At 44.5% G+C, this 18,375-nt stretch overlaps 1 protein-coding gene across 2 annotated transcripts in view; it reads left to right on the plus strand.

The window, feature by feature from the left end:
• GALNT17 (polypeptide N-acetylgalactosaminyltransferase 17) overlaps positions 1 to 18,375 on the plus strand; it is a 209,956-nt gene that overhangs the window by 50,455 nt on the left and 141,126 nt on the right. For both annotated transcript variants that reach the window (XR_010607134.1, XM_065647033.1), the window contains exon 2: positions 2,335 to 2,518. Coding sequence is in view for 1 of the 2 variants with exons in the window: in XM_065647033.1 (XP_065503105.1) it covers positions 2,335 to 2,518 (184 nt within the window). In the remaining variant the exon portion in view is untranslated. The remainder of the gene's footprint in view (positions 1 to 2,334; positions 2,519 to 18,375) is intronic.

Below are 18,375 nucleotides of genomic sequence, written 5' to 3' on the forward strand. Positions count from 1 at the left end.
GCAGGGACTGGAAAAGGTGATTCTGAGATCAGGTGAGCCCTCACTTAGGCTTGGGAAGCGTCTGAGTGTCCCTGTGGACCCAAATGTGGGTTAAGGCAAAGCCCGGAGCTCCCTGCCCAGAAGGAGCTTTCCATGGGTTCCTGCCCTGCACGGGCTGGGGAGAATTGCTGAAGTTATAGAAAAGGTGTCTCAAGCTTATAGAAATGTCCCCGTCTTTGTGCAGCCTTAAAATGTGGTGAATAAAAGCAAATGAGTGAACGGCTTGGCTGGAGAAGGGTTTGCTGTAACCATTTGCTTTCAGTCCTGCCTCTCCCAAGGAATCTTTTCAGCCAGTTGGAAGCAAATTTCGTCCTCTTTTGTTTGGACATGAATGATATTTCTTGCCAAGTGTTACTTGAATCTTGCTTCGAAGCGCCGTACGCCGAAGTGACATCCCGGCTGCACGGCTGACAGCCCGAACCGGAGGATGAAATGTTTAACCAGCACCTGACAGACACCGAGATCCACCCTGTCACATCGCACCTGGGGACGTTCGCTTTGTCACTGTCCCTGCGGGGGTGTTTGCTGTCCTGGGTGGCACTAAAAGAGAGGGTGATGGTCTCACGATGCCGTCCTGCTTCCCAGCTCTGTGCTACGGCCTGTCCGGCCAAGAGCCAGAGATTTTGGTGGAAAGATTTTACGGGAAAGGTAAAGAAGAAGGAATTAAAATGATAAACTGAATCTCTGTTAGAATGTGTCTGTTGCAGTGGTAAAACTCTCAGCTGATGAACCAAGGAAGCTGTTCTGTCTTTTTGATGTAACAAGAAGCGTGATCTAAGGTACCCTAAGGAAATGTGTGTATCTACGGGTGCGCTGTTCCTGAGTAGAAAGATTTTGATAAAGAAATCAGCATTATGAGAAGAACTGTCTCTTCGTGAGAATATTTTTTTTTGTTAAATACAGTTTTAATTCTGTTGGAATGTGGGCGTGAAATGAAACTGGTACCTGGTCTCTTCGTAAGCTGTACCTTGTCCCTCCCGCTATTTGGGTTATGAAGATCACCAGTGATCAGCGGGACAGAACATTTCACCTTCCCCAGCTTTCTTGACTCACTCCTCTGGCCGTTGCTGAGCCTCGAGATGGAAAAAGGCAGCTTGGATTTCTCATCCATCCTCACGTCACTGGCAGCTGCTCCTCGCGGTTGATTTGTTATTATTGTCCTCAGATAAAATCTAATCGGGCCCAGCGCAGACAGAGGGATCCGTCAGCTCTCAGGAGCTCTCGAGCAGGGGAGGCTGGTCAGAGGGAATAATAATAATAATAATTTCTACTAGAGGGCTTCAAACTGTGATTTACAGCCATAGGTGATTTTCTTACTGCTTCACGTTACTACTTTTTGAGGAAAAAAGTGTTTAAATCTGTGTCTTGTAGATGGGGAGGGTGTTTTGTCCAGGGCAGTGGAAATCTGTGGTGCGTTTGGGAGCTGGACCTCAAGGTTATTGTCCCTTCAAAAGCATCGGTGGTGGCAACAGTCTGGTCTTCTCTCAGAGTCAGGACTCTGCCATTAAAACAAAGGGGAATATATGTCTTCATTAAACAAATAAAATCGACAAAAAACAAAGAAAATCTTCCTTTTTTTTTTTTTGGTTTCTGAAAAAGAGTGCGAGTCTCTGCTAATGAAAAATATTAAAATTCCAGCTGTCCTGTGCAATAAATAACAACATGAGCAGGCTCTCGGCTTCCCGCAGTCACCACCAAATCATCGATATAGCTGGTTTTGTGCAGCTCGTTTTGAACTTTGCCTGTTTCCTTCAGCTATGCAGATATAAATAAATAATTCCACTTGATAAAGGTCTGGGAATGCTATACTTGAAAAGATAAGAAAGCTTTGAGGGGAAATTGTTTTTAAATCCATACCATTTGTATGCTGTTCGCTGCTCATACTGAGCAAAAATTCAGTCAGCTGGCAGTTAACCAACCCTATTTTATTCTTATTCTGTGTTCAACCTATCCTTCTCCTGGGGACGTCTAACCTTATATGTAATTACCTCTCTGAGAGTGGGAAGGAGGCCTAAATAACCTTCCTAACAACTAAATAAGTGCACAGATTCCTGGGCCGGGTTATCGGTTGGATGCTGGTGGCAGAGCGATGTGGAACAGCGTGCTGAGCCGTGAAGAATTTCAAAGCTCGAGTCGTTTTCGTTCCAGTGCTGGGCCAAAGAACTAGAATTTGAAATGTTTTCAGGAAACCAAACCAGAAAACCCTGGATTTTTAGATTGTTTTCGTTTCTTTGATAGCTTGGAAATGACAGTGAGGAATTTTAACTGGTATCTGCTTTTTTTTTTTCTCTCGAGGTCTGTCCAAGTCGCTGGGTCTCATTGAAGGCTATGGTGGCCGTGGTAAAGGTGGCCTTCCTGCTACCCTGTCCCCTGAGGAGGAGGAGAAAGCGAAGGGACCCCATGAGAAATACGGCTACAACTCCTACCTCAGTGAGAAAATTTCCCTGGATCGTTCCATCCCAGATTATCGTCCAACCAAGTAAGTACCAGTTGCTCCGTGAAGGAATGTGCCTGTTTCGGTATCATCCGAAAGCAGGAGTGGTGGTTGTTTCCATGTTCTTGTGCAATACTGTTCACTCTTCCCTCCTTAATCGTTTACAGGGCCGTGCTCCGTAACAAACAACTGATGTAGTGTGGCTGCAACTGAGATAGTTCATAAAGACGATTTATCAGGGGGAAAGAGTGAATTTCTCCCCACTCTTCTCACTCTCTCTTTTTATTTTCCTAAGGCAGTATGTTATTTTGGGGGATTAGAAGCTCACATTTCCTTTTGTCAGCAAAGGCCTGTTCACTGGCCTTTGGGGTTTATTACCCTGGAAATGTGGGCAAAGACTCTCCCGTTCTCCTCCCCGTCAGCTCGGGACCCCTGGGTTTCCCCCAGCACCATCCTTGTCCTGCGACTGCTAGGGCACCTCCCATCCATCTTTAGGCAGCTCAGAGAGGGGACAGAAGCGCTTTAACCCTTTGCCACTGAAGACATGGGAAAAGGCTTAAAATATCAATTAGAAAGGGTAAGAGCTCCTGAGCAGTGACACCCCTGTGCGTCACTTTTGGAGGGAGCCCAGTGGATCCCATAGCAATATTTTTCCAGAATGACCTTTTAAGATGATGGTGTTTACGTGCTGAGCACCGTAGAAAAGACTTTAAATGAGATGCCAAATCATTTTGTTAAGAGTGTGAGATGTGCTGTAAGTTTATCTTTATGAGAGTTAATTTTAGATAGGGCTAGCAGAGCGTTCCTCGGAATAGGAAAGTGTCGTTTTGTCCAGGCCTGGAGTGAAATCCCTGATTAAAAAAAAAAAATGAGGCGAGAGATTTAGATTCTGACAGATGCGTGGCCAATGCCTGTGTCATTAGGACAGGGACAAAGCCATTGCTTGGCATCTGCAAACCATTGAAAATCATGCAGCAAGGGGATGCAGCTCCGTGTCTCCAGCGTCCTGGCAAATTGTTAAGGATGGGAGCGCGGGGAGAGCTTTTGTTCCTTCACTTCTCTGCATGCCGCATGAATTTCAAGCAGCCACTCGGAGTTTCCAAAGCTGTCAACCACTGACAACAGAAATATTTGGATGAGTTTTCAAAGGAATGGAGGCCCAGCCTCCAGTTCTGCTGTTACGGTTCGTCTGGACAAAACGAATTGCAGGTACAAATTGCACCTTTGGCTGTATGATATGCAAATCCTACTACAATGACAAATCCCCCGAGTGAGACCTTCTCTAGCAGTTACCTGAGCCTGAGCTGCTTATTTTCATTTCTCATCCAGAACTCTGACTTCTAGCAGAGCCAGCATTACTTTGTGAGAATTAATTTGAGAAGTATTTTTTTTTTTTTTGGATCTTTGCGGGGAAGAAAAGGATTAATTCTGACATTTTTAGGTTTGCATTGTATTCTTCATCGGCGCCACTATTCGTCATTTCATTGGAGGGTGGTGGAGAGGACAGAGCAGACAGAGCAATTTATTTAAATATGCATCATTTTGGAGCTGGGCTAATAATTCGGAGCGAATTTGTAGGTGCTGACTGCAGCTGCATAACTTAGTGTTTTTTATCTAATAAGTTCAGGAGTGTGCTTTGGTTATTGCTTTTTTTTTCAGGATCAGTTGGCTTGGTATTCTAATATAGGTTGGTCTGGTTATGAAATAGGCTCGAGTTTGCTGGAGGATTTGAAAAGTTTGAGCTTTTTCTACTCCTGACTTCAAGATCCATTCGCTATTTTGTGCGTGCAATTTTATGGCTGATTTTATGAAGGGTTTAATACAAACCATTTAAGTCAAGTGTCCTGGTCTCTGATTAAAATAGATTCAAGTCAAAGGAAATTAGCCTAAATGGCTTTGAAATTGCGGCATTAGCGGGGAAAAACTGTTGAAAACCCTCCAGCTGATAAGCATTACAAAGCGTCTATCAGTTTTAACTGTAATAGCGAAGCGCGTTTCGTTCAGCTAAAGGCTGGAATGCCCGTGGACTGTTCCTAGTAGCGGCTGCCGTGCGTTCTTCCCTTTAAATTTTCTCTTTTTTGAAAGAAAAAGATTAACGTGGTCAAGTGCCGCTCTCCTGGGTGCTGAGCTATGCTGGATTTCACCTCTCGGTCCTTTTCCTGCCCGTGTTTTGTGACTGTGGCTGAAGTGAAGGGGAGTTTAGGGGACATTGGGTATGTTTGTCATCTTGCTGTGTTTCGACTCCCTGCACCTCGTGTTCAGCATCACTGAGGGTTCGGAGGTTCAGAGGGATTTGCAGGCAGGTGTGGGCAGTGAGGAGCATCACGAGTCCCGGGACAGAGCCAAGTGTCTCTGGCGAGAGTCCCGGGGGTGTTTGGATGCAGGTGGAAGGTGAGGGCTTCCCTGGGGCAGGGCACCTTACTTATTTTGATTTGGGGGGTTGTGGTGTCTCTTCTTGGTAGTTTGGTTCTTCATTTTGCTTGTAAAATGCGATTTAATAGATTTTTCTTTTCTTCCAAAGCTGAGGCTGCTCACCTGCAGGAAGGTAGAAAGTCAGTGCTGCTGTTCACCACTTAAACAGTATCGGGCTTTACGCAAGAGCGATTCCTGAAAAAGTGCTGCTGATTGTACAGATACATGAAATATGTGTGTGGTACTGATACTGTACGGGAGCTGTACCTGTGAGACCTTAGTCTTGAGCTTATTGATACTGATTTTTCTGATCCCGGCCTTCTGGTCAGTAGGAAAGGTTGCGTTGGGTGTGCATTGCGTTTTTTGGGTGAATCAGAGAACATTTTGGATGACCGAGAAAGCTACTCCTTTTGCAAGAATAAGGGAGCACTGGTATTTTTGTGCAAGGGACTTTATTTCAAGTCACGCTGCAGAAAAGTGTGTAATAAGGTAGGCGTAGGCAACACACTTCTATCTTGCTTGACTAGGTTTTGGGACTTTAAGATGAGATTCCTGTGTGTTCTGGAAAACAATTACTACTTCTAGATTGGAAGTAGCCAAGGTGCTGCTGGCAGACCGCAGGACGTCTGCACAAACCTCAAAGAAAATGAGCCGCAGAGATTTTTTTTTTTTTTCAGTTTTCTCCAAAAACTGTGAAGGACGAGGCTGATCTGCGAGTTTTGTTGTTGATCAATTCACAGCATTTTCTGCTTGCTGATGAAGGATGGGGGCGGTTTAAGATGACGTGTTGTTTTCTTGATTAAAAGTGAAGCGTATTTACATGGAATCCTCAGGGCTGCTAACATTCCCTGCTTTGATACTAGGTTTTATTCACCTCTGTCTTGTTCTGTGATGTGTGATTTAATGGGAACCCCTCCTACCTGTAGCAGGAAAATAAAAATTGCTGTGTTAGATCAGCCTGCCTGTCCATCTTATCCAGTATCTCATCTCCAATAGTGGAATTACCAGATGCTTCAGGTTGAAGAAATCATATTAAGGCAAACTATGAAATAATCTGCCCATCTGGTACCTTGTCTTCTCTATTCTCTCTTTTCAATCCTATCTAATATAAACATGGAGTTCTCATTATCTCTTTAAAAGTCGGTTCCTTTCTGGAATCCTGCTAAGCTCTGATTCAGTGGTATTTTATGGCATTATGGGATTAAGGAGTAGATTTAAGAAAAATAATACCCACGATTGTTAGGACTATTGAATCATTGGGTGAAGATGACACATTCCTGCTGCTGCGGATCTCTCGGCAGCTGTTCTCGTGCAGCAAAGCTTCAAGGTATTAAAGCGAACAGGAACGATGGCGTAAGTGATACGCAACTTCCACAGGTTGGTTTTCGGAGGTTTTGAGGGTTTTTTACCTGGGAGACCTGACCCTTTCCTCCTGCGTGTGGGTCAGGCAAAGCTTGGAAAATCGTCTGGGTTGTGTAGGGCGAGCTCGATCTGCTTTTGGTTTTTAGCAGCGTGCACCTGGTAAAAGGTTTGGGTTTGGTAGCTGGACCACGCAGCCTTAGGGCAGTGTCCGGAGTGGAAACCATCGCTAAGGATTAAACAGCCGCCTATCACTGACTTGATTTTAATGTTTCCCAGTGGGGTGTTTGGGGGTTGAGTCAGACTTGTTACACTCAAGCATCTCAAGTGACTGAATCACCCGTTTATTTCTGTAGCTGCCTTCCTTGGGAGCCTGGGAGCAGTTGGGCTTTTTAGCACCATCTGGCTTTAGCTGGTTTTATTACCAGAAACCAGTTAAAACTCTGTGATATAGTGGAAAAGACTGAGGGTTTTAGAGAAGACTTTGGGTTGTTCTTCGACAACCTGCTTAACTGGAAACACCTAAATCCATTACTGATTGATTTCTATCTCGTGCTGGCCCCGAGACGTTTTTGTCCTGCGCTGGAGCTGCTCTCAGGGGCTTCCCCGGGGACTCCAAGACTGTGACAAAGTTTTGAGCCATGAACCTCAACCTGCGCTCTGTGGTTTGCTCCGATGGGGCTCAGGAAAGTCTCTGTAGGTTTCATGTGCTATTGTATTTATTTCTGGTGCAGAAGAGCCAATCACTTCCACTGTGGAAATAACTAAAAAGACCTGGTTTTGCGGGTGGCTTTGTCTCAGCTTTCTCTTGTACCAAGATAATGAAATGAGATAATTTCTCAGCCCATATTGTGACTTGGGCATGGACTGCCCTGGATGGTGCTTCATATATCTGGCATCACATTTGTCTTGTGGCTCATTTCTTCCCCAAAATAGAAGACATACAACCTCCTTCAAGCTTTACTTGAAGCAAAATGGTTTTTTCGCCTCTCCCCCTGCCCAAACGAGAATGTTCTCTTTGGCAGACGTGGCCAAGATCTACATATATTATTGTGGCAGGTGAGAAAGCTCTTTGTTGGTGGTTTCCTTAAATTTTTAGGAGCTGGAACGTTCCTGGAGTCTCACGTTTGTGATATTCTGCCAGTTACTCAGTCACCTCCTGCCCTGGGGTGAAATGAGTCTGAGGAGAAGGACAGCGCTTGAGACAACAAAAACAAACTACTTGAATTACACCGGTGATATTTGCTGGGAAATAGAGTTTCCTGACTGTTTATTTGCAGTCATTGCTGTTTATTGCAAACAAAGCAGGTCAAAAGAGCTCTTTCTCTCTTGCATGCACAATATGTGATTTTACCTTTTGCAAAGAGGCTTTTGTTTCATTTTGGCAGTCCCACATACAAACAATGCAGAGGAAAAGAGAGGCGGGGTGTAGTGAGTTTTCTTCATCAAATAACTGAAGGAAGAACTAGCAAGGTATCAAGACAGTGCGAGAAGGGAAAAAAAAATGACAGTGTTTCAGATGTGAAATTCTCTTTGAATAGCACGTGGGAATGTATTAACAGGTACTTTCATCTCTAGGAAAAAGTCAGAACTAGTTGTATATCTTCTCTCCTACTAGCTAGTTGTGATCTGCTCCAGTGTTTTGTGAAAAACACTCTTGCCCTTGTTTTTTTTATGGCTTCAGCCATAAAAAAAGGAAAAGTAGTTTTTTTCCAATACTTGGAAAGGTGCCACCTGAAAATTTTCTGGGAGAGCAAGCAGAGAAATCAAGCAGCGAGTATCAGTGCCAAAGCCCTCATGTGAAGGAAACATGTCTTAGAACAGGACTCACCAAAAGTGGATCCGTTTTGCAGCTCAGAGACGGTTTGCTGCGTGTTTTCTGTCTGTATGTCCTGTCCTGCCCAGTCTGTCCTGTCCCTGTGTGGCTTTTTTATTCTGCCAGGCAGCACGTGGCCCTGATGCTCTTGCAGAGGAACAAGCGAGGTTGTCCTGGATCTGCCCCCTCTCTGCTCTGGAGATCACGGGGGTAGGAAGACACTTGCAAATCCATCTTCAGATGTGAAACAATTTGGTTTTTCTTTCTCTGGCATCACCAAATCCACCGCCTGCCTCCCCAGGGATGCTGCTGCAGCTTGGGGTGACTTTTCAGATGATTTGCACGAGAGGAGGAAGCTGCTTTATTGCCACGTTGCTCTTCCAGTACTAACACAACCCAGCGTTCTATTGAATAAACACTGGTGTTGATCTTTATTCCTCAGTGTGTACCAATATGCATGTATGGAGACATTGTTATTGGACTTCCAGTAATTCTTTTGCTTGAAAACTGAACACGTAAGGTCTCTAAAAACACGTATTTGTATTTGCGGATTATTTTTTCTGCCTGCTGCTGTGACCCCTTGGAGGGAGCTCATGGCACGGGGCAGCGTGGGACCTTGTGCACTATGAAAAATCACCCAAGAACTGAAAAGTTTTAGTTTTTTTTTTTAATTATTTATGCTCTGGATTTAGATGGGGACACAGGTCTTTTGAATTAAAGGTGTTTGGTGTATATTTTGACATCTGCATGTGCTCTGGAGTCAGAAGTGCGTCAGAAGGTTTCAGTGCTTAGAAGTCACAGTATCTTCTTTAAAATCAGTTGTTAAGAAAGCGCTTTTGGGAAAGTAACTCTAGACTGTGTTTAGTGGCTGTTACGGCATTTTCTTACTGTTGTTATGCTGCGCGGTGTAATTTTTGAAATGGTGTGGCCATGGATTTATATTAATTGTACCCATTTTTTTTTTTTTATGCAATACATTCCACTAATTGTCAATTTTCCCTTCCTGACTACAAAATTATCCCCTGTTCTTGTAAGTTTGGAACATGATACTTCGGGGAAGACTTGTATCTGTGAAGTGTGCTGTAACACATTTACTGATGTAAACGTAAGTATTAAATGCACGCGTGGGCAGACGATGGGATTAGTTCCTTTTGTGCTCTCCTGAACTCCGGTGATGAAAAATACCTGCGTTATCATAAATACTTCTGACTAAACTATACTTATGAAAATAAATGAACCAAATTAAGCTTTGGATACGCTTCTTTTAAATTGGCATCCAAAGAAATCAAAGCTGCTGTGTTTGTGCTCCCAGTCTTCCTTCATGTGTTGCAGGGAGCTCTTTGTTGCCACGGGAGCTTCTCAATAGGCTGGATATTCACGGCCAAACCGGGCAGAGGTGGGAATCAAACACTGACAGTGTTGGGCCTGAGGTTATTTATTGAGTTTTCCAGCAGCCGGGGCACTGGGGTGTGTTGTTGCCTCGGGCTGTCGCTCTGACTGTGGGCAGAAGGACGGTGACCCAGACAGGGGAGCGTGTCCGGCCAGCCGTGGCTGGTTCCAAAGGATGATCAAGCACAAAGCACGAATCCTTTGAAATATTTCAAGAGTTCGCTACTGGATTTTCCTCTTCTCTCTTGTTCTCTCTTGTTCTCTCTTGTCCTGTCTTCTTCTCCTCTATTGTCCTGTCGTCTTCTCCTCTCTCCTCCTCTCTTCTCCTCCTTTCTTCTCCTCCTCTCTTCTCCTCCTCTCTTCTCCTCCTCTCTTCTCCTCTCCCTAAATTGTGGTTGTTCGTTAAATCCCAGACCAAGGGTTTCCTAATGACTCTTGTACTTCATATACGTGAAATAGCTCCTGTGCATGGGGAGAAATGGGTAAGTGGATGTGACACTCGTAATTGCTCTGGCTTTTATGTCCCATAGAGCTGTCTGAACCCAATAACTTTATTACAAGAGCCCCTCGCAAAAATAAATCCTGTTCTACACCTTCTGTTTTTACGACTTAGTAGATCATTTCTTGTTAGAACTTTCTGAGTAAGTAACGTGCATTCAGAAGTGCCTGTACATCCCTAAATATTTTAATTGTAATGTGTATTTTTGATACCTTAATTCTAAAATATGAAGCATAACATTTCTGAAAAATACTTAATGGAAATAAGGTAGGTGCTTTAAAAAACAAATTTTATGGGGAAGTGTGGAGAGTTGTAGAGCTTTAATGATCAGAAAGAGTTTATGAGAATCTGGTGCCATGAATCTGTGAACACTGAGACAGCATTAGGTCTTTTAAGACGCTTGGGTAATAGAAAATGGTTCAGTTTTCCATTTGCTTCATAAACACAATTGATTTAATATTGATAATCCCTTTTGCAAGAAGACACGTGCAACTGAATCAGCAAAATACAAACTAAAATAAGCAATCAATGAATGTAGCATGATTAGGAAGTGGCAATCTGAATAGCAGCCGGAACACTTGCTTTCTTTTAAGCTTGTTCATAATCTTTACAAAAGCCACATGAAGATCAGTTCATTTCCTGGCGATGCTTTATGTTCGAGAGGGGAACATGAAGGAAGCTCGTTTGAAATCAATAATTTCAGCTTGTGGAATTTCTTGTTACCAGTTCAGGAGGATATGCAAGGTTTTTTTCTTTCCTACTTCAGATTTAAAGACAAAAAGCAGGACAGATATGTAAGAAGGAGCTGCAAAGGAGTCTGTGTGACTGGATTAAGGAAACTTGAGCAAGCTCGAACCTGCCTGTGTGTGTTCACACACACTGCGTGTGTGTAGACAGCAGAAGATTGTAATGTGATTTGTAACGTATTGCATTTCAACCACGGCGCTTTGTAGCACAATCACGAGTAAATCATTCAATCCAATCAGTGCACCATTGATCTGTAAGAATTCACCTCCCAGGTTTTCAGCGGCATTAATACCCACTGGATGTTGGTTTTCTGTGGGGAAGCGGAGTGTGTGCGGGGCCAGGAGGGGATCTGTGAACAGCTGCTGGTTGCAGGAAGAAAGAAAAGCCAGATCTTGGGTGTATATTAACGTGTTAAGCTCGGCTGTGCAGGTGGGAGAAGATTTTGTGTGTTAGGTCTTGTGAGAAGTGGGTGTAAGTTGGATAATATTTGTGAGGATGAGAGGGAAGAACGCTTCTGAATTTCCCTGCTGTGTGGTGTTCAGGTGCAGGCCTGTTAGGAAGGTGTAACCATGTCTCACTGTACGTATTTCCGTACAAGTTACAGAATTATAGAATGGTTTGGGTTGGAAGGGACCTTCAGGCTCCCCCAGTGCCCCCCCTGCCATGAGCAGGGACATCTGCACCAGCTCAGGTTGCTCAGAGCCCCGTCCAGCCTGGCCTGGGATGTCTGCAGGGATGGTTCAGCCACCACCTCTCTGGCCAACCTGGGCCAGGCTCTCACTCCCAGCACTTCCAGCCGCTCAGGACTCTGTCAATGAACACGTGAGGCACAAATAACCTGTTAATAATGAATGACAAAAGGAAATACACCAAAGGTTGTACAACAACAGAATTTTCTTAAAACCATCTTTGCAAGAAATTGGAAGCAGTCTTTAGATAGCTAAATATAAGGGGGCATTAGGACAAAACATGTTTTTATTAAGTAATATCTTTAATTTAAAGACAACTCTCAGCAACAATAGATTAATAATTAACTTTTTTTTACTTTTAAGAGTTTACACCCTTTTGAAAATTATATTTTCCATCTCCACTGATCAGAAGCAGGTTCTTCAACTAAAGGCTCCCATGGTTTCCACTGTATCATTTTTCTTGCCAGGAAAGCTCCTTTTTGGGGTCTAACTCAGATCAAGTATGTCATGGCCACCACTACCTAAAAATGCCTAAAAATGCATCTAATGAGGCAGCCAGTACATGCACCTGAAGTTGCAGTAATATTATATATACATCTGTTTGCTCTGGGGGTGTTGCGGTGAGAGAGGAGCTGACTTCAAGTGCGTCAGGCTTTAGATATTCCTGTCAGTGTCTCTGTTGGGGTAGCAAATAAACCTATAGCCTAAAATGGTGTTCTCTGGGTTTAGGTAATAGGAAAGGACTTTCTGAAGGGTCTGTGCTGGGTAGCTGTGTCTGTTGACATTTGGATCTCTGCAGATAAAGGCAGCGAATAGGTCTGATACAGCTCACAGGGCATCTCCAGCTCATCACTCAAAATCACAGTCCAGGTCTTCTTATTCTTAACCCTGTAGCAATTCAGCTCTTGTTTGACTGGCTTTATTGGATTGGCATGTAACTGGTGTTACTGTTTTGCACTGGGATAAACTGGATGACGTCTCTTCTCTACGCTTGGGCTCTGAGTTGGTCCATTTTGTCTCCCAGTTTTGTCTCTTGCATTTTCTTTTGCCCAAGGTGGACAATGTTAACAGTACAAAAGTCATATGGGAGCAAATTTAACCCTGGAGAACAGTGGTGGTGTGGATCTGCATCTGTGGAATAAAGGGAAACCGCTGACATAATGGGGTGAATGTTTGGCCTTCTGCATTTATTGCACCAGAAAAACAATTGTTGCATGAAAAACTGGAGTACGGACAGTGTGGGACGTCATTGCATTTGAACTCTATCACTAAATACCTATGGGGTCCTCAGGTTTATTAAACTCTCCATGCTTAATTGTCCCCTACCATTAAGGAGGCACCAATATTTATAACCAGTTAATTGCATTAACTAGTACAGGGCTTTGCCAGCTGGGTCTGAGTGACACCCTTTAGCTGAGCCTGATCTAATTCTGATGGGGTTAAATCAACTTACACAGTGATTTTTGTACATAACAGAAGAGGTTTAAAAACCTCTTAATCTTCGCAGTTCATAAACCTGTCAGCAGAGTGGGTTTGTTATTACAAAAAAGCAGAGCTAACTCTAAAAATCCGTTGTGCCTTTTAAGTTCATCATTTTTATACCAGCTGTTCCCGCAAAGGCCTCATTCCACCCTATGTTCCAGGCAGGACAAGTGTTGGCCACTTTTCTTATTCATTGCCCCAAGGATGTGCTGGGGATGTCAAAATCTGGAGTTCCCATGAGATCTATTCTATAAGACGCTCTTGTGGTAAGGCCATATAGCAAGGATTTCATTTGAAATTTGGCAGGTAAGGCTCACACCAGTGATGGTTTTATACCAACCTGCCTGGGCAGAGCTGTGAACTTGTCGGTCGAGGTGGTTGGTGTCATTGTCACCCCGAAGCCACCGCTCTGGGGGCTCTGATGGGAGGGTACGGGCTGACTTCACTGGATCCACCTTCTCAGCCTTCAGTGTAGGTCTGCCTGGGATCAAGGGAGAAAAAAAGGCATTTCTACCTGCCCGAAAAATCGCTGCATCAGTCTGTTTTACCGACAGAAATATACTTATGGACAGAGGGGTGGAATTAATTGTCCTTTGGCAGCCTCAGCGTCTCTTCACTGACGTTGATGGGATCTTTCACTTAGGCCGTAGCTGTCTCTTAATTAGCCACATCCAGTACTGCGTCTACACGATCGGCTGCGCGAGCAACAGACACCTCTAACAGAGGATGTCAAAACATACGCTGTTCATTTACAACTTTACGTTACTGCCTTTCATCCTGTGATCTCCGAGCAGGTAATTGGTGAGGATCTGGTTGCCCTGCTGCAGCAGGGTCAGTGTTCCTCTTTGACGTTATTCAGTGTACACTCTGTTTGGAGGGACTGTTTTAAAACAAACAGGCAAAAATTACTTTGTTTTAATATATTTTTTAAATTTTTTTTAAATTATTATATCTTAAATTTTCTCCCCTTCTGATGCGCTTTGCCTGGGATGACAGAAAGACCAACAGACTGGCAGAGCCATTGCAGCAGGACATGTGGGTTTTGTTCCTGACCTCCTGTCCCCTTGGGCTTGACCACTTAATTTCTGCATTCCCCCATTTGGAGCAGTTATTATGTTAACTTCGAACAACATCGTTTAGTGCTTAAGTCATTGATGCCTTAGTTAAGGAGAGAGCAGCCTTTTGCTCCACCAGAAGAGCCCTGGTGCTCTTGCTCCATAATGGGGTGGCATTGTTGGTACATCGTATTTGGGGAGAGCTCTGGAAGTGCAGTTTTGGGAACTGAAGGCTGAGAGCTTCCCAGGCACTGAGAGATGTGTTGATAATTCCTTTAGTTGCAAGATGTTTGCTTCAGTTTGACTTTATAAGAGCTTAGTGAAACAGTAATCTATGTGATAGTAATTTTGGGGAGAATTCCACTTGAAGTGCAGAAATTCAAACCAAGTTGTCTCTTACGCACCCTTAGTGCAGCTATATATATATTTGTAAGAAAGGCATTTGAAAATGTATGAGCTTATTAAGTTGAACTCTCTCTCTGCTGCTGAGCCACGTTTTACAGGAAAATCTACAAAATCCTGTAAAAGCTGTGCCGGCACAGTTGAGCACTTTCATGATGCTAACAGTGTTTCTAAGGACAGTAAGTAACAAGAATCGTTTATTCTGCTAATCAAAAGGATATTTGCCTATTTAAATATTCAAACCCTCAAGCCTTCTAGAAGAATGAAATGTCAGGAAGGGATAAGCTCCTGATAAGCACGTTAGCTGGATTTATTTTGTGTGATGGCCAGCAAAGCAATGATTAATAACTATACTTCAGGAACTGGTTTGAGGAACTACTGGGTGCTCAGACTTAAAAAATGTGTGTGTGATGGGAAACGTAACCACTCTAATGTGTAGGAGAGGAGGAAATCTTTGAAAACTCATCGTCAGTGTCTTCTTTTATGAACAAGCGTGGTCTTCATAATCAGAAACACCAAAGTCAAGTCTTTTTCTACCCTGTCTTCTTCTATAGGCACATAGGATCTGGGTTCCCCTGTCCATTTTGTGCCACTGTACAACTGGCACAGATTTTCATGCCTATTTCTGTCTGCCCGGTTCATGAGTGTTTACTATGGCTGATCACACAAAAAAGATGTAGGGGGTCTAGTAGGACCCCCATTAGTAGCTATAGGGGTAGACTCAGAGGGTGTGGAGCCCTAAAGACGTGGGGCTTTCTGTGGGCCATGGGCGTTCACCCTTCTCCACGGCAGTCCTGCTGTTGGCCTTTCCAAAGGGCACGTAGAAGGGATGTCACCTTCATGTGGTGTGGGAGAATTGTCCTGAACAGCCCCAAAGGGCATTTCTGCAAAGATGAGGAATGGCGTAGTGTCAAAACTGATGACGATGGAGCTGTTAAATAGATACACTGGTCATCAATCAGCCCGAGCACCCGTCACGGCTGGTGCGGAGGGTTCTGCTCCCGACAGCCTCTGCCATGTGTGGCCATCGGGGTGTTCCCCAGCGTAAGAGGAGAACACGGTGCTGCGTGCTTCCAAAAATTATCTCGTGTGAAGCTGCCTAACCCTTACCTGTGCCCAGCCGTTAGTCAGACCAGTTAAATTTCTCCAGCGGCTGTTAAAAAGCAGCCTAGTGTTCTTTTGTTGACTTTATTTGAGAAGGACTTTAAACCAAGGCCGGGCAAGTGATGGGAGGTTGGGGGGGATGTATCTTTCCTCTTATTATATTGTAAGACCCCACACAGATACAGCTGCACTGCCTTTGGTTTTCCCTCTGTCTTTGTTGTTCCTCAGGTTACGGCTCAGATCCGTGTTTAAAAATCAAACTGCAGCCTGGGCGAAGGTGCTTGTCCTGTCCCCAGGCTCTGGCTTAGGCCTGTGGCCTTGCCCGGGACCCCTGTGCGCTGCTTCTTCCCTTGTGCCATCGGGCACGTTTGAGACCTTCCTTTCATGAGCAGCTTTTGTTTTTCATTGGCATTTCTTGAACTTTCCGTTTGGCTTCACTCGCTGTTGTGTTGGCGTCGCAGACGGGGAGGAGCCGGGTTGAGCGCGGGGTTGGGACTGACCCTTGGTTTGTGCTGGTGGGGCTGTGGTGGAGATCAGCCTGGGGCATCGTTTGCAAACCGCAGGGTGAACGGCCACATCTGCGAGCGGAACCTTTGCTCGTGCTCCGAACCGTGCCCCTCGTGGCAAAATGTTGTGTCTATGGGGTTCCATACAACGCAAAAATGTGTCCCAGGACAGATGGCGAGACTGGCTGACCCGAGTGTTTTCAGGCACAGGGGTGCGAGGTTAGCTTTTTCTCTACGTTCCTTGAAACTGCGATTTAAAAATATTGTCTGTGTTCGGAGTCAGCAGCAGCAGATACTTTTCCCTCAGTGGTGTTGTTCTAATATCTCTCCAGCACCTGATACTCCTCCCAGTTCGTCTCCCTGTAGATCTTGTCACGAAACCTCTGCGTGTTGTTGCACCCAAGGCCCTTGGGTGGAGAGATGGTTCCAGAGGGCTCCAGGCTGGATAAAAGGAGTTGGGAATGATTTGTTACAAATACATCATTCGGAAAATCAGGTAACCGATGGATCTTTTTCAGATAGCCTGGTTTTTATCTAAATCCAAGTATTACCTTTCAAACATTGCACATATTTGAAAACCAGGGCACATCTGACCAAAGCAGGCTTGTCAAATTTACGGAGTTCTGCCTCCTCGCTGGAACTGGGGACAGCTATACTTTCTGCTTAATGGTATTTAATTTCCACTTAAAACTTTCATAGGCATGTTTATGTTGAAATTGGGAGAAAGGGAGCAGTACAAAAGGCACAAGTTAGGAAAAAAGGGATGGTCTCCAAGGTCGGAGGTTCTGTGCAGAATAGATGTGTGTGCTGTCAGGAGTGGATGCTTGAGCAAGGATTATCATGGAAGATGGAAGATAATTTCTAGAGCCAGTGATCAGTGTCATCTTTGATACAGCATCTGGGATGAGTGATTACGGGATCTCTCAGTACGAGCAGTATTTCATTTCTGCTTTGTGACCTGGGGAGGAAAGCAAGCTGCAGGGCTGTCTGTCCAGCTCTGTATCTGAATGCCGTGGCCCATTTTTTCCACAGTGTGAGATAGTGGTCCTGTTGTCTGTGGTTATGGACTTGGAAAAAATAGAATGCATTATTGTCTCTTTCATTAATGTTTTTTTTTTGAGGGGGGTGTGTTTTGAGTTTGGCTCTCAGTTGTCAGACACTGGACAGTTTGATTCTAGATGGTTTATGGAAATGGCTCCGTGCCCCAGGAGACAGTTGATACGTATTAATTGAGTGATAGAGTGAATCATGTTAAATCACTGAGCACAAAGAAGTGGTTTTTCAATGTTACTTGCCGTTTTGTGGCCTCTGTGCTCCAGGAGTGCTTGCTGTGGTTCCAGGTTATTTTTCTGCCGTGGGATCACGAAGCAGTAAATGATACGATATCCCTTTTCTGTTACCCAGACAGCCAGTAAACATCCTAATCTCACTTGCTGCACTGAAGAGCAGATTTACAGCTGTGTGCTGAGCATAAAACAAATGATCGGAGGGTTCAAAGGCAGCAGACAAACGTACCTAGTAGAGAAACTTGTATTTTTCGTTGTTTTGAAATTGGCTGACTTGATTAACGCGGCCTGATGGATGACAAGCTGTTCAGCATAAACTCAGCCATATTTCCCCTTCCGCTGTCTCCCCTTCTCATCCTTCATTTGTTTCTGAACGGCTTCTCACATAAAGCAGTAACTGCAAAGAATTCACCATGAAAAATGTCCTACGTAAATATATTTTATTTCATGCGTTTCCTTGCACGTTCTCCGGGTTGCAAACTGGGGCTTCACGTAGAATAAAGGTCTCGGACCGTGGAAGGTGCCAGCGTCCCCGCCCAGCAGTGCCGTGGCTCTGCACCCACTCGTGTCCGGTCCCCCCGCGGGTGGGTGCTCAAGACACCGGGACCTGGTCCGTGGACGTGCCAGGCGCAGGTTTGTGCTGGGTCTGGTGTTGGCGGTTGGTCTGTTTCTGAAGTGAAAAAAGATGCGTCTGAGCCTTGGACCAAGGATGGAGTCAACCCCCTTTCTCCTCTATGTAAGGGCAAGCGACACTTATCGATGAGAGCTCAGTGAGGTCCCTAAATTAAACGCAACACCATAAATTAGGTTTGCCCCAGCCTCTCAAAACTTAGAGTTTTGTAAGCATGATTTAATGGGGCTTAGTCAAGCATGATTTAATGGGACATAAAATGCTTCTTACTTTGATAATCTGTTGGTCTAAATGAGAGACAAAACTGTAAGTGGTCTGTTTCTTCTTGATATTGATTCCTGAAATTTTGATCTAAATCCTGCAGGCAGGTGCCAGCCTGTGAGAGCCGGATTTAGTGGGGAAAAAGCCATTGTGTAAACTGCACCTGATGAGTTTACTGGCGGTGGCAGCTAAGTGGCCTTTTGTGCTTTTACCAGTCGAGTGCTTCTCATTTAGCAAAGAGCAGATTGTGGGGGATCAGCTGCA

This window comes from Caloenas nicobarica, chromosome 17, assembly GCF_036013445.1.
Source record: "Caloenas nicobarica isolate bCalNic1 chromosome 17, bCalNic1.hap1, whole genome shotgun sequence".
Classification (NCBI taxonomy): Eukaryota; Metazoa; Chordata; class Aves; order Columbiformes; family Columbidae; genus Caloenas; species Caloenas nicobarica.